Raw genomic sequence first — 14630 nt, 5'->3', positions numbered from 1 at the left:
GAGTCTGCACTCAACGGAGTTATCACTACCACATAACTGAGACCTCATCTGACCCTCATCATACTGAGGGAAACCTTTCAGACACTGCCTTAAAAGCCTCACTATAAATTACCTTAAAATAAAACACTATACATAAGCTTTCTTTTGCAGCCCCCAGTCCCTACAAGTGACCCCAGTTGACCTTCCCATCTGAAGACTCACCCCTGCCATGCGTGTGGTATTAATCCTATCCTTCATCAAACAGAATTATTTAAAGAGCTTTAATTTTCTAACCCCATGACTCAACGTCAAGGTATGAATAACAGTAGCCATGTAGCCACACTTACACGTGCCAGACATGGCGTTAAGTACTTCACATGTATTAACTCATTTAATCCTCACCCTAACCCTAGGAAGCATTTTAAGTCCAATGCAATCTCAAATTCGCATTACCAAATGATCAAATCTAGAACCAGTAAAGTGGGGTTTGGGTTGAAAAAGATAAAACTAGGATAGGGAGACGGTTTACAGGTCAAGGATGATCTAGTGATCTAGAGATTTCAGTTTAAACAATGGGCATGAGAAAGTGACATTAGCTGAGAAAGAACAGGGAAAGAGGAGGGTTTGTACTAAGAAGGAAAAGTTTCCGTCTTGAACCTGGAGGAAGCTCCAGGTCATGCCTGTGGAGATGTTGAGTGCTTCAGTGATACAATGAGCCCCATATGACAAAACACTGCTTCCTGAGCAAGTTGTTGTTCACAATTTAGCTCCAACTTAGTTCCTCAGAGGCCTGCCCTACCATTCTCTAGCCCCTTGTCCTTACCCCATAGAAACTGTATGTTCTCAAAAATTCATAAACCGGGGCCCACAAACAATCAAAAGACATGGTACATCGTGTTGGCTCGCCCAGTACTACTGTGTGTGAATGTATGTGTGCTTTTGTGTGTATTAACTGTCACCATTTTAAGAATTGGAGGAGTTTTTGCAAAAATCACATTTTTTACATCTCTCGAAACATTATTTCATCAGTTGCCCGTTGTCCTCACCACCCCCTGTTATACCTCAAACCCAACTCACCTCACACATTTGAGTGACCTGCATGACCTGCAGGCATTTGAGTTTGTGATCTCTACCCCCGGCCATTAGAGGGTCTCTAAGTGTACCATGTATCTTCATGCCTTTGTAACTTTGTTTCTTCAGATCAGAGTACCCTTTATCCACCTATTAGGTTTCCATCTTTAAAAAACCAGAAAAAGGATCAGCATTTTTGTGAGGTCCTTCCAATAAAATCAGTCACCCTTTGTTCAATGATCCCATAAAGCTTTATTTCTATTTCTAATTCTAATGTAGCTCTCCCCAGACTATTAAAGCCGTTATGTGTGTCTTCTTCTGGCTAAATTGGGAAAACCTTGAAAGTAGGTTCTATTTTGTTCAGCTTTCTACCCTCTCTTCACGTTGCCTACCATCATGCTTCGCCCATTGTATACATTCCATGAGCGTATTCAATTCAATTGAAATCAGAAGCTCTTTTTGTTCTTTATAAAAGTCTTTTTATTCGCACTTTGTGAAACTGAACTAGTAAAGGAATTATTAGTTTATGTAGAAAGGATCAACGGAATTATTGTTTCAGATGAGCTTTGAGAAAATGTGGGTTTCTGAAGTCTTTTTAGTAAGAGTTTATAGCTGATGATGAGAGTTGGCCCTACTTGACTTCTCAGTGCATAACACAAAGAAGTGTATAGATACAACCCCCCCCCCAGTACTGCGCATATCAATCAAGTAAAAACTAATATTTAAAAAAGTTTTATCTATTTAATTGACAGGGAGAGCAGTTGCAGGGGGAGAGGCAGGCAGAGGGAGATGGAGAAGAGGCTCTCCACTGAATAAGGAGCGCAATGTGGGGCTCGATCCAGGACCCTGGGATCAAGACCTGAGCCAAAGGCAGAAGCTTAACAACTGAGGCACCCAGGCGCCCAAAACTAATATTTTTTCAAAACACTTTCACACTTATGACAAATTTCTTAGGTGGTAATTCATTAATCAGCTCTGCAACTTCACCTACAGTTTCTAATGTCCTGTTTTCATAAGAAACTCACATTGTAAACTACTTATTTCACTATATCTTTATCTTTGAGACTCCATTTTCCTTTCTTTTGCACCTTCTATTAAAATAGAAGAATAGGGGCGCCTGGGTGGCTCAGTTGTTAAGCATCTGCCTTCGGCTCAGGCCATGATCCCAGGGTCCTGGAATCGAGCCCTGCATCGGGCTCCCTGCTCCGCAGGAAGTCTTCTCCCTCTCCCACTCCCCCTGCTTGTGTTCCCTCTTTTGCTTTGTCTCTCTCTGTCAAATAAATAAATAAGATCTTTAAAAAAAAGATAGAAGAATACTGAACTAAGAATCTAGATCTAGGTTAAGAAAGAAGATAGAACATTTCTTGTAAAATGTACAGTAGGGGGGCCCCTGGTGGCTCAGTCTGTTAAGCCTTTGCCTTCAGCTCAGGTCATGATCCCAGGGTCCTGGGATTGAGTACCCCCCCCGGAATGTTGCATCTGGCTCCCTGTTCAGTGGGGAGCCTGCTTCTCCCCCCTGCCCCTGCCTCTCCCCCCTCATGCTTGTGCATGCTCTCTTTCTTTCTCTTTCTCTCTCTCTCTCTCTCATGTGTGTGCTCTCTATCAAATAAGTAAATATAAAAAAATAAAGTAAAAAAATAAACTGTACAGTAGGTAGTATATAGACCTTGCTTTAGGGAAGGAATGCCCAAAGTAGACATGAAGAAGAAACAAATTTTACAATTTCTTCTGGAGCAGTAGGCATGAAGAACCACAGTTGCCCTGGAAGTGAACTCTCAGAAGGAATGACCAGATTGTTAGGAGCTGCCTCAATTTTTTGCCAAGACTGTCTGCTGACAGTCCCAAGCCCCAGGCAGTGGACTGCAATGCCTGTTAATATTGAAACACTAATAATTTGCTATCTCCACTTCATCTCTATCAGAATTGAATGTGCAGCAGGTGTGCACAGGGAAGCAGAAAAATTCCTTGGACAGTTGTAAATTAGCCTGATCCTGGGCTAAGCTCATGGGCATCTCTGAAGAACCCCATTCCTTCCCAAGGCATTCCATGTGGGATGAAGGGAATCTAAGAGGAACCAAACAGTCTGCAGTATATCTACATTCCAAGAAAGTATGCCAGAAATTTCAGACTCAGATTTAAATCTTTATTTGTAATAGTTCTCTTTCCTTGTGATCCAATTTCCTCCTAATCAAGGATTTTGTTTCAGTTAACATTATCAGATGCTGTTGAACTCAGACTACACATCTGACAGATTTCTAGGTAGAGTATTAAATCATCTCCCAAATTGTTTTACTCTTAGGAGGTAAATGACCTACATGATAAAAAATTGATATCAGCATATTTTTAAAATTAATTTGTCTCATCATCAGACTTAACTGACTTCCGTGGTTTTTTTTAATGCTCTTAGACAGCAGCTCTCAATCAATATTGATTAGAGGAAAGGGTACAGTTCTAAAGCCTATAGAACTGTCGTGTGAAAAGAAATTCTATTTGTCTTACTTTAAGAAATCATTCGGTGCTGAGTCCTGAGCATTTTTATCTAGTTTAGCACACTTCATATATAGGTCATTTTCTCTCCAAATGATCTATCCAGTCCTTTTTTTAAAACTATATTTCAATCTTTGTTCTGAGAATTGAATGAATATCTTTTTCTGCATGAGCCTAAAGGCCTGTGAAGAAGGGTGTGTAATTAAAAACAAAAGGTCCGGTGGGGTTGCTTCTGCTAGCATTCATCTATTTTGTCTTTAAATGGTCTTTTTTGAAAACAAAATATTTTTTCAAAACATTTGAAAAGATTCCTAAAATTAATCTATGAAATTCAACATGTGTGTAGAGTTTAAATCGGACCAAAATTTTGACCATTATCTTGTCTATCAAAATGACCTGTCTGTATAACAATTCAAGCTTTGGACTGGAAAACCTGGTCCTTGTCTCCCCCTTATCTGGGCGTCAGTTTTCCCATCTGGAAAATGAAGGTTGGATGAGGTGATTCTAAGGTCTGTATTGGATAGAGATGAAGACAAAAGAAAGGGGGAACTTAGGATCTTTGATAACTAGAATAAACAGCACAAGTTTTGAATCAGACAGATCTGGGTTTGGATTGCAGATATTATTAGCTGTAGGAAGTTAGATTTCATTGTACTTCGCTATAAAATGGGACTTAATTAAGAGCTATATTGAGATTTAAGTGAGAATAAGCCTATAATATTCCTAGCACAATTTGTGCCCATATTTTATGCTCCTATAAATGGTAGGAACATATTTTAAGGTCAGGAAGAACATAAGGCTGAGCACATGATCAAATCTAGTAATTTCCACCCTGGCACTTGAGAAGAAAGGGAATGCATATCACTGTCCTTCACCAGCAGAGATGTCCCTCTGCTGAGATGAAACTGGAGACGTCAGGGTTTAAAAAAAGCACACCATCAGGGGAAGGCACCACATCTTGGCAAGAAATGTTTCACATAGTTTCCACTGTCACCAAACTCTTCCCCCCCCCCCCACCCCACACCTGGCTTCTATTTAAATCTCAGGCACTCCCTGGGTCCATACTCATTTCAGCCAGTGCCCAGCCTACCAGCAGAGAAGAGAAGGGTGGCATGGCTCCGGAAGACAAGGAAAGAGAGGAGGGCCCAGCCAAGCGTGCCCTCCGCAAGGTACGCACAGCCACCCTGGTGATCAACTTGGCCCGAGGTTGGCAGCAGTGGGCAAATGAGAACAGCACCAGGCAGGCCCAAGAGCCCACAGGCTGGCAGCCGGGAGGGGCCCAGGATGCACCCCAAGCTCCTAAGCCAGTGATCTACCCCACTCTCCACCAGAAAGCTCCGAGCGCTGCAAAGTTTTCCTCCCAAAAGTCAGAGGGACGTGGAGATGGACAAAGCTCAGAGGAAGCCACAGACGTCTCTCATATCAAAAGGAAAGAGGTGACCAAAACAATTGTCAGCAAAGCTTACGAGAGAGGAGGGGATGTGAGCCATCTGAGCCACCGGTATGAGGACAGTGACATGCCTGGAGCCGGGCAGCCAGAAAATGACATTGACAGAATCCTCCACAGCCACGGCTCCCCGACGCGGAGGAGGAGATGTGCCAACCTGGTATCTGAGCTGACGAAAGGCTGGCAAGAGATGGAACAGGATGAGCCGAAGTGGAGGAGTGACAGCATCGACACAGAGGACAGTGGCTACGGAGGGGAGACCGAGGAGAGCCCCGAGCAGGATGGAGAGCCGGTGGCCGCCACCAGAATCAAACGCCCCTTGCCTTCGCAGTAAGTGTATGCCCCCTCTAGCTGCTTATACTGCCTCTGAGCCCCAACTGGCCGTGGGGATTGAGAGGGCAGGGAAGTGCTCCCAAAGTTAGAATGGGAATCTTAAAAAGTGGGCAGGCGCAGGTGGCAAGGTCCTATGGGGAAGGCACTGCCCCTGGGCCAAAGGGGCAGCACCAAGCCAGACAGGGACCTCTGGGCCAAGGTGCTCTTCTGTTTCTTCTTTATGTTTTGAACTGAATACTCAAGTTTTAGCCTCAACAAAGATGAAGCTAAAGATGTAAGGATGTAAGGAAGCTAAGGATGTCTGCCTTGGGTACATTTTTAAAATAAAGTCTAGGATGAGTAGAAACTTGGCTTATTTCTCTGCAGAAAATGTGCTTGCTGGTAGACTAGGACTGGGCAAACTTTCCCTTGTCTCAAACCAGTCTATAGTATTATCAGGAGACACAACTACCCACACAGTGCCCGTGGGACACAGGTCTACATGACCCTGTAAACGGGTGGGAGGCTGCCATCTAACTTGAGAGTAGGCTCTGAAGTTAGACCCAAGATCAAATTCCAGCTCTGCCCCAACAATAGTTGATAATATCGTACTATAATCTCAAAAGTGGCTAAGAGAGTAGATCTTAAGTGTTTTCATCTCACACACACACACACACACACACACACACACACACACACACACAGAAACACGAACTGGTTATTTTTCTAAGCCCATTTCCTCCTTTGTAAAATGATAGCAAGAGTAAACGTTTGGGATGAATTCTGTTGTACTGGGAGAAGTAAATGAGATTAAGGCTGCCAAGCATTTACCACAGTACCTGCTCCATACGCTCCATATATAAAAGCTATTATTATTCACATAGACTTTATTATTTGGCAATTTTTCAAACTTTCAGAAAAGGTTTGTTCTCTTGGTAATCAAAGACAGAAATGCTATTAAAGCTAGGTCATTAAAATACCACAATCCTAAAACATTTGGATGTCAAAACACACACACACACACAGAGTCAAACCGATACATTCAGATAAAAAAATACATATTTTCTTTCAAGACAGTAACTCTACCTCCACATAATAGAAAGCCAGGATATCCCACTCCATAACTGTAGAGTATCAAAATATGTGAAAAGCTTCTAATATGATGATTACAAACTGACTCCCTTTGGAAACATTAGACATGTAGGTGTGCTTTTTAAGCTTTATGAAACAATCAGAAAGTAAAGAACAAAACTGATTACCTAATTTGACAAAAAGCTGTCTGACAGTTTGTGACTTTAAAGGTGTTTTGAAAGAATTAGAACTATGACATCACATGCTTTCAAGAAAAATGAAATGGCAAATCTAGATAATTGTAACGACACTCACACATTTAGTGCATGCCATGGACAGCTGACATGCTCTGTCCTCTTAACTCTGAAAACAGACTTGGTGCTAACTCTCACGCAGTGCCTTGAGGATGTCGTGGAGAGATCTGGATTTGTGCTCTACTTACATTAATCCAGAAATTCATAATCAGAAATAAATATTCTACCAGGAAATATGGAACCGTAGTCTAATTCTGGTCTTGTGGATTTGGTATGTGTGTGTGTGTGTGTGTGTGTGTACCCGTGCTTGCTAGAAATGGAATAATAGAACCCAACAGAATAAAGATTGAGGATGGCACAATGATGATCTTCTGTCAGCATGCTTCGGATTGGCTAGAGGTAGGAAGTGGACGACTGGAGACAATCTCCAATGCATGTACTTTTCTTGGGCACTTGTCTATGTTTATTCATATGTTTATTCATTTAATCCTCACAACATTCTCATGGGCAGGCATAAGTATTCTCCACATTTGATAGATGGGGGCATAAGACAAAGACATAGTAGAAAATTTGGATAAGACTGTACAGCCTATGGGATTTGAACCCAGGCATTCTGGCTCTCGATCCCACTCTCTTCTTCACCACACTCTAAACTGGAAGTGGGGACTCACATACAGGACCCTTCTCAGGTTCCTAAAACCGGACATGTACATGGACACCTTCTTAGTGTGATGGAGAGGAGCATAGGCTTTGAATGAGAGACAATTAGGTTTGAATCATGATTACTTTGGCAAATCCTGTCTCTTAGTCCTCATCTAAAAAATAGATGTAACCTACTGAGTTATTTTGATATTAATGATGCAAAGCAATGGACCCAGAGGAACTCCTTAATAAGTTGTATGCATTATAATGCAGGGGGCCATTCCTGGTGATCCCAACCCTACAGGATGCTGGGAGATTGGTCCCCAGGGTTGGAGTGAAGGAAGGGGATTAAATCTCTTCTTCCCTTCTTCGGTTCCTTTCTCTCAGTCTTAGAGAACATAGGGTACCAGGATGTCGTATGCAGAAACAGCATTGCTTAATGTCAGCAGTAATCCTAGCTGTGCTCAGGAAGCTTCAGCAGAAGCCTGATGGGACTCTCAAGTACTGCTTGAGAAATGAGTGTGATATTATCAAGTAAGCCTGTATGAAAGGAGATTTTGTTAATTCATTTTTCATTCTAAGCACTATTCTTTACCTATATCTACCAATAGGGAGAAAATTATGTACCACGAATGTTTAAGTAGAAAGAGAGGTTTTTTGGTGGTTAAGATGTTCCATGGATAACAAAAACAAGTCAGGTTTGGTTAAAAGTAGAGATATTCTTTACTAACAGAGTTTTGCTAACAGGGTTTTACTATGAAAATGATTTCTATTTAATGCTTTATTTTAAAAATATTGAGTGTTTTGATTGTATAGTTACATGACTTGTTTGGTCCAGTCCTTTAACAAAAGAAACTGCATCCCTCTCCCATTCAGTAATGGTGCAATATTCAAGTGCCAATCATCCATTCATCCTCTCCAAGTTATATTCATATAACAAAAATAATAATAGTTGAGAATAAGAATGCCATGTTACAGATAAGGGAATTGACACACAGAGGCATTAAGAAATATATCCAAGTCACAGAGTTAGTAAGTGACCAAGTTGGGACGGCTGATGACAGAGCTTATGTTCTTAACCACTATGCTAGACTGATTCTCTCAGTAGGGAACGGGCTCAAGAAAACTAAAATGGGAGGTCAAAGTGTCAATTTAATTAACAGAATCCTAATAACATCCTAAATGTAAGGTCTGGGTACAACTATATTGAAGGACTTTGCTAGAAATAGAGCTGAAGTATGGCTTTCTGCTATTTGACCCCAATTCTAGAGCATAGAACCCTTTCTATGGAGTCTGAGAACAGTTACCAATCTGCAAGAAGGATTACAGGCCTGACTCTCAAACCTGATTGAAAACAGACAGAGATAAGAGTGACCCTGTGAATGGCATGCTTCCATTAATCAAACTGGCCAGACTTCCTGTGGAGACGAGCAAGCAAACCAATGCACAGAGGAACAGATTCTCCCCAGCACTTCCCTGGGAAGTTGGAAAGGGTAGCAGAAATTATTCGCTTTACTGACAGAGAAATGTTTGGGGCCAAGAGGAGAAATGCTCCCTCTACGGGAGTCTATTGGGTGGGGCCATGAAAGCAGGTCTCTGCTTTCTTCATGCCAATCCAAGAGTTAGACCAGAAAAGTTCACCTCCAGCCACATGACATTTTGAAGCATCGTTTGGTGATGCAGGCGAAGACCACCTACCAGAGTGTTTCCAGTGCCAGTGAACTTGGTTAAGTTTGAAATATACCCTTCAGGATTTTTATTTCCTGTGGGGTTTATTCATATTTAATAATTTACCCACATAATTATTACTCCAAAATGATAAAGCTATGATACAGTTGTATTCTCATTAGGTTGCTGAAAAGCCCATTCACATGAGAAAGCAATACTCAAACTGATGCCATTTTTAAAGCTAATAGATAAATAAATTTCTGAATTTATTTCAGTGAATGAATGTACACTCTCCAATTAGAATGCTTATAATGTCTAGCAGAATTAGTTACTTTGCACATAATTGGACAGGGGAAATATTTGTTGACTATAAGAACATTTGCTTACTAATAATGAAGAAACTAAGAAGGCAAGTTTAGATGAAATATTACTATCTTAAAATATGGGTGTGATGTCAGTCTTTGAATATTGCTTTGCTTCCTATAAATTTATACTAGATTGTCTTTCTAAAAGCTCAATCTAAACTATTATTCACATTTTTACTTGAAGGTAAAAAAAAACAGGATAACCTGGTATATTGTTTCTTATGTTCATTAACCAAGAAGATATTCAAGGTATAAGATTTTCTAGTCCTGATTTAAACATGAACTTTCAGGGATGCCTGGGTGGCTCAGTTGATTAAGCGTCTGCCTTTGGCTCAGGCCTGCATCTCCCTCTGCCTGCCTCTCTCTCTCTCACTCTCTCTCTGACAAAGAAATAAAATCTTCAAAAAAATAAACATGAACTTTCAGGCTTTTTAGAAATTGGAAATGCAAAAACAATACAGAACGTTTATAAGATAGAGACAATTACATACTCATTAAAGTAGTTCCTCCTTCACTTTTTATAACCTATGTTCTAATTCTTGCTTATTAGACCAATTCCTTTGCTTTCCTTCTCTCCTATTATTGGGAATTACAATTTGACAATATAACAAATGGATATTACGATTTAGGAGGTGATTTTTAGAAGATAAATGCTTCACTTCCTCAGAGATTTTTTACCTCACCAACCTCAACCCTATCCCTAATAACATAGAGTTTAAAAATTCAGGGACTCTAAGGTCCTAATGCAAATTAGAGGGAAAAAACCCTACATCAAGGAATCAGAGACCCATATAACATACAGTTTAAACAAGTTACCTTGAAAGGCTAATTTGAATATTTTCCTTTTTTTTTTCTTTCTTTAAATCGTAAAATCAATATGATACCAACAGGAAAGATAATTTTTTAAAAAGAAAAAATCAACTGCCATCTGGATACTAACAATTATTTTCAATTGTGCACATGCCACTGATTTCTTCATCTTGATGTGTATGCATTTTATGTAGTTAGAATTTTACCATATACTCAAATTGGTATTCCTCTGATTATCTTCATGAATGTCTTTTAATGGCTATTTACTTTTTTATTATTGGATACCCAAAAGTACCTAAAACAATGCCTGACACACAGTAGGTGTCATAAATACTTTAACGAAAAAGATGGAAAGTATGCCAAGGTGGCCAGAAGTTCCTTAAAGGGAAAAGTACAATAGCTCCCCCTTATCTGTGGGGGATCTGTTTTAGGACCTCCAGTGAATGCTTAAAATTGAGGGAAATACCAAACCAGACATATACTATTTTTTCCTATACATATATATGTATGAAAAAGCTTAATTTGTAAATTAGGCACAGTAAGAAATTAACCACAATAATAATAGAGAAATTATAACAGTGCATTATAATAAAAGTTATATGAATGTGGTCTCTCTTTCAAAATATCTTATTGTTCTATACTCACTCTTCTTATGATGGTGTGAGATGATAAAATGCCAATGTGATGATGGGCGCCTGCATGGCTCAGTCGGGTAAGTGTCTGACTCTTGATTTCTGCTTGGGTCATGATCTCAGGGTTGTGAGATCAGGCCCAGTGTCGGGTTCCACACTAGGCATGGAGCCTGCTTGGGATTATCTCTCTCCCTCTCCCTCTGCCCCTCCCCACTCATGTGCTCTCTCTCTCTTAAAAAAAAAAAGAAAGAAAGAAAAAGGAAAAGAAAAAGAAAGAGAAAAAAGTGCATGCGTGATGAGATAAAGTGAGGTGAATGATGTAGGCACCGTGATGTAGCCTTAGGCTACTATTGACCTGATGACTCATTAGAAAGAGGATCATTTGCTTCCAGACTATATTTGCCCAACAGGTAATTGAAACCATGAATAAGGGGGGACTACTGTATTACATTTTATAATATAGGACAGAACTACAGTCAGTATTTGGGAGACGCAAGTATGCATTATGTCATTCTTTTCATTTTCTTCTGAGATGCTTCAAGTCTCTTCTCTAGCAGGATGTCCCTGCCTCAAATCAGGTATGAGCTTTGGGTTATGCTGGGATGGCCTTGAGCTCGTTATTCAAGAGGATGCCCATCATGTATTGCCATGGTTCTCAGGGGAGAAGGTGTTTGCTCTCATCTGATAATGAGATCAAACAGCCCCTACTCTGGGAAGGTGAACAGGGACAGTCTATGGAGAGGCAGGTGATCGTGGACTTGATGAGGACCAGCCTTCAGTGTGGTATAATTCCTAGTACTTTTCCATATGTATGTGACTTTTAAAAATTGCAGTAACTGTGTATACAGTTTTTTATGTGCTTTCTCCCAATTAACTTTGTCATATATTTTATCCATGTGACTACAAAGAATAGCAGTGTTATACGTACCAGCATACCCCTCGTTTGAGCTCTGTCATAGTAATGAAACTGAATGCAGCAAGCATAGTTTTGAACACATAAAACATGGGAATTAGTGAAAGTTTGCCATCTAGTGGCTGTTATTCCTCTTTTGAAAATGCTAATACAAGTAGCTGTGTCTCCCTATCCAGGTCTGTGAGTCTCCTGCATTTAGATAACCAGATTTCGGGAAGTGAGATTGGATAGTGAGGAATACCCACATCTGGCCTGTAACTGGTTTTGAATAGAAAATTGTGAGACTTTGGATAGGAAGGGCTACTTAGCTCAGGCATACTGCTCACTCAGCAAATTCAGTGAGGCTCTGCATCTCCAATCCCTGAGCTTCCAGACATGAGGTCACTTGGTGTTGGGGAGAGGGAAGGGTAGGTCGCTTGTGACGATGAGGAATACAAATCTCTGACTTTTAGATAGTCCAAGAGTTCATGTTTTACTCATGAAGGCAAAGAGACCTAGGAAAACGTCTAGGAGACTGGAGATACAGAGAAGACAGAGGAATCTTTTAAAGATAAATTTTACCCATTTTAAAATTAGGCCTGTACCTTCATGACACCACTGGTCTATACTTCCAAGGCTGTTGGGTTTGTTTTTTATAAGAAAATGCATTCCAAATTGCAAGGACACACACACATCTGAAACACAACTCATCTACTTATTGGACACTGTACCCGCATGAGTGACAGACATCACTGCACAGTGGGAAGAGTCCTGACTTTAGCCTCAGACAGTTGGTGTTTGAATACTACCTTTGTCACTGGTTTAGGGCAGTATTTCACGGTAGTTACACACAGGCCTGGTTCAAATCCCAGCACTAGCACTTACCAGGTGTGTGCCTTTAAGCAAGTTACTTAACCATTCTGACCTCAGCTTCCTCATCTGGGAAGTGAGAATAGTCATACCTATCTCATAGACTGGTCATAGGAATATTAATAAAAAGTATTTAGAAGAATGCCAGCACAAAGTATTCAATAAATGTTACTATTGCTAGCAACTGTCTTCTATCTATACAACTTGATATTCCATAATTTGTGGCACATCATTGATACTAGAATAAATATGCTCTCATCAAAAATCTATATATGAACATACATACATAAGTGAATAATACAATGTATATGACTAGTATAATAAGCCTTATTTCTGGGAAATAAGTGGTTTCTTAAGTCCTTTACAAAATGGTTTCCCTTAATACATTTATATGATTCCAATTCTAAAATGTCATCAACATGCAACTTTAAGACATACATATTTACTTTGTATTTGGGTAAAGAACATTTTTTTCTTGAAATAGAGTTTAATATTTTTTATGGTGCTCCAAAATGAGAACAGTGGTAGTTGTCATCTATCAAATAAAAATAAAGAACAATGATGTGACTGTTACAATTGTTCTTCTTTCATTTCTAATTTATTGTACTGTATTTTGTTTATAATGAAAAAATTAGACTTACGTTAAGATGTCTACGTGCAGGAAGTACAAAGAGAAAGCAACACTTGGATGTTAAATATCAGTATCTTGATTCTTCATTCTCCCTTTTAGGGCAAATAGATTTACAGAGAAACTCAGCTGCAAGGCCCAACGGAAATACAGCCAAGTGGACAACCTGAAAGGGAGATGGCAACAATGGGCTGATGAACACATCCAATCCCAGAAGCTCAATCCTTTCAGTGAAGAATTCGATTATCAGCTGGCCATGTCCACCCGCCTACACAAAGGAGATGAAGGCTACGGCCGTCCCAAGGAGGGAACCAAAACGGCGGAAAGGGCCAAGCGAGCTGAGGAGCACATCTACAGAGAGATCATGGACATGTGCTTCATCATCCGCACAATGGCCCGCCACAGAGGAGATGGCAAGATCCAGGTGACTTTTGGAGATCTCTTTGACAGATACGTTCGTATTTCAGATAAAGTAGTGGGAATTCTCATGCGTGCCAGGAAGCATGGGCTGGTTGACTTCGAAGGAGAGATGTTATGGCAAGGCCAAGATGACCATGTTGTGATTACTCTACTCCAGTGAACCTTCAACAACAAAAGCCAGACTTGACCCACTGTTGTCTTAACACCAACAGCTAATACAGTAAAAATTAAAATGCAAACTGCTCTGTAATAAGTTAGTAAGTATTAAACAATTTTTACATTAATGTCTTTTTGGTACTCTATTTCTGAGGAAGTTTGAAGATTTTGAGGAAGCACACAGCATATCAGAAGGCACGTAGAGTGTTATTAGTATACAATAGCATAAACATTTAAAATTCTACTTACCCTTCAGGCAAAAATATTTGGCTATGGATTGCAGAAATTATTACAGATATTTCAATAAACAATTACTACATCTAAGAAAAATGCTGATTTTAGGTAAACATGAGCAGAACATATTAAGATGTGTCATTTTGGGGTAAAGAATTCCGTTAAGTTTGGCAAAACTAAAAATTTTCTAAGAAGCTTGACTTTGTATTATTATTTCTATCAAAGCATCACTTATAAAATAAACACATAAGTAAAAAGTATCCAAATAAGATGTGGAAATTGATGAAATTTCTCTGTGAGCTTGGAATTTAAAATATTTCCAACGGGTGTTAGTTGTCCTTTCTAGTATGATTTGCACAAACCACATAAAAATAAACATCGCTGGTGTTCAGAAAGCTAGAGAAGGCGGTATGTTTACCTTCACTGTGGAAGTAATACACAGGTGAGAGATTCAAAATTATCTGTCTTTGTAGGACTTCTTGGAGAAGTTTATTTTTTCTCGAAAACTTAATGCATCACGCTGCTTACATTTATGTCAATATACAATGAAGTAGGAATACAGAAAATTCTATAATGAAGTGGAATATTCAGTGCAGAGGAATCCGATAGAAGCATTGGTAAATTAGGAAGAGATTTGAGCCATTTTAATTTTCTTGATGCTCTAACAAATATTATGAAATATCTGAAAGTCC

General features: G+C 39.7%; 1 protein-coding gene across 1 annotated transcript; it reads left to right on the top strand.

Moving 5' to 3' along the window:
• Nucleotides 1–4622: 4622 nt before the first annotated feature.
• Nucleotides 4623–13708, top strand: ABRA (actin binding Rho activating protein). The gene is made up of 2 exons (XM_025871504.2): nucleotides 4623–5314; nucleotides 13231–13708. Exons 1-2 carry the CDS (start codon nucleotides 4650–4652, stop codon nucleotides 13706–13708), a joined length of 1143 nt encoding a protein of 380 aa, XP_025727289.1. The 5' UTR covers nucleotides 4623–4649.
• The last annotated feature ends 922 nt before the right edge of the window (nucleotides 13709–14630 follow it).

Source organism: Callorhinus ursinus, unplaced genomic scaffold (assembly GCF_003265705.2).
Source record: "Callorhinus ursinus isolate GAN/ISIS: 27379988/994484 unplaced genomic scaffold, GSC_fseal_2.0 scaffold5, whole genome shotgun sequence".
In the NCBI taxonomy this organism is placed as follows: Eukaryota; Metazoa; Chordata; class Mammalia; order Carnivora; family Otariidae; genus Callorhinus; species Callorhinus ursinus.
Note: the sequence above shows the minus strand (reverse complement) of the source record. Positions and strands in the feature narration are given on the sequence as shown.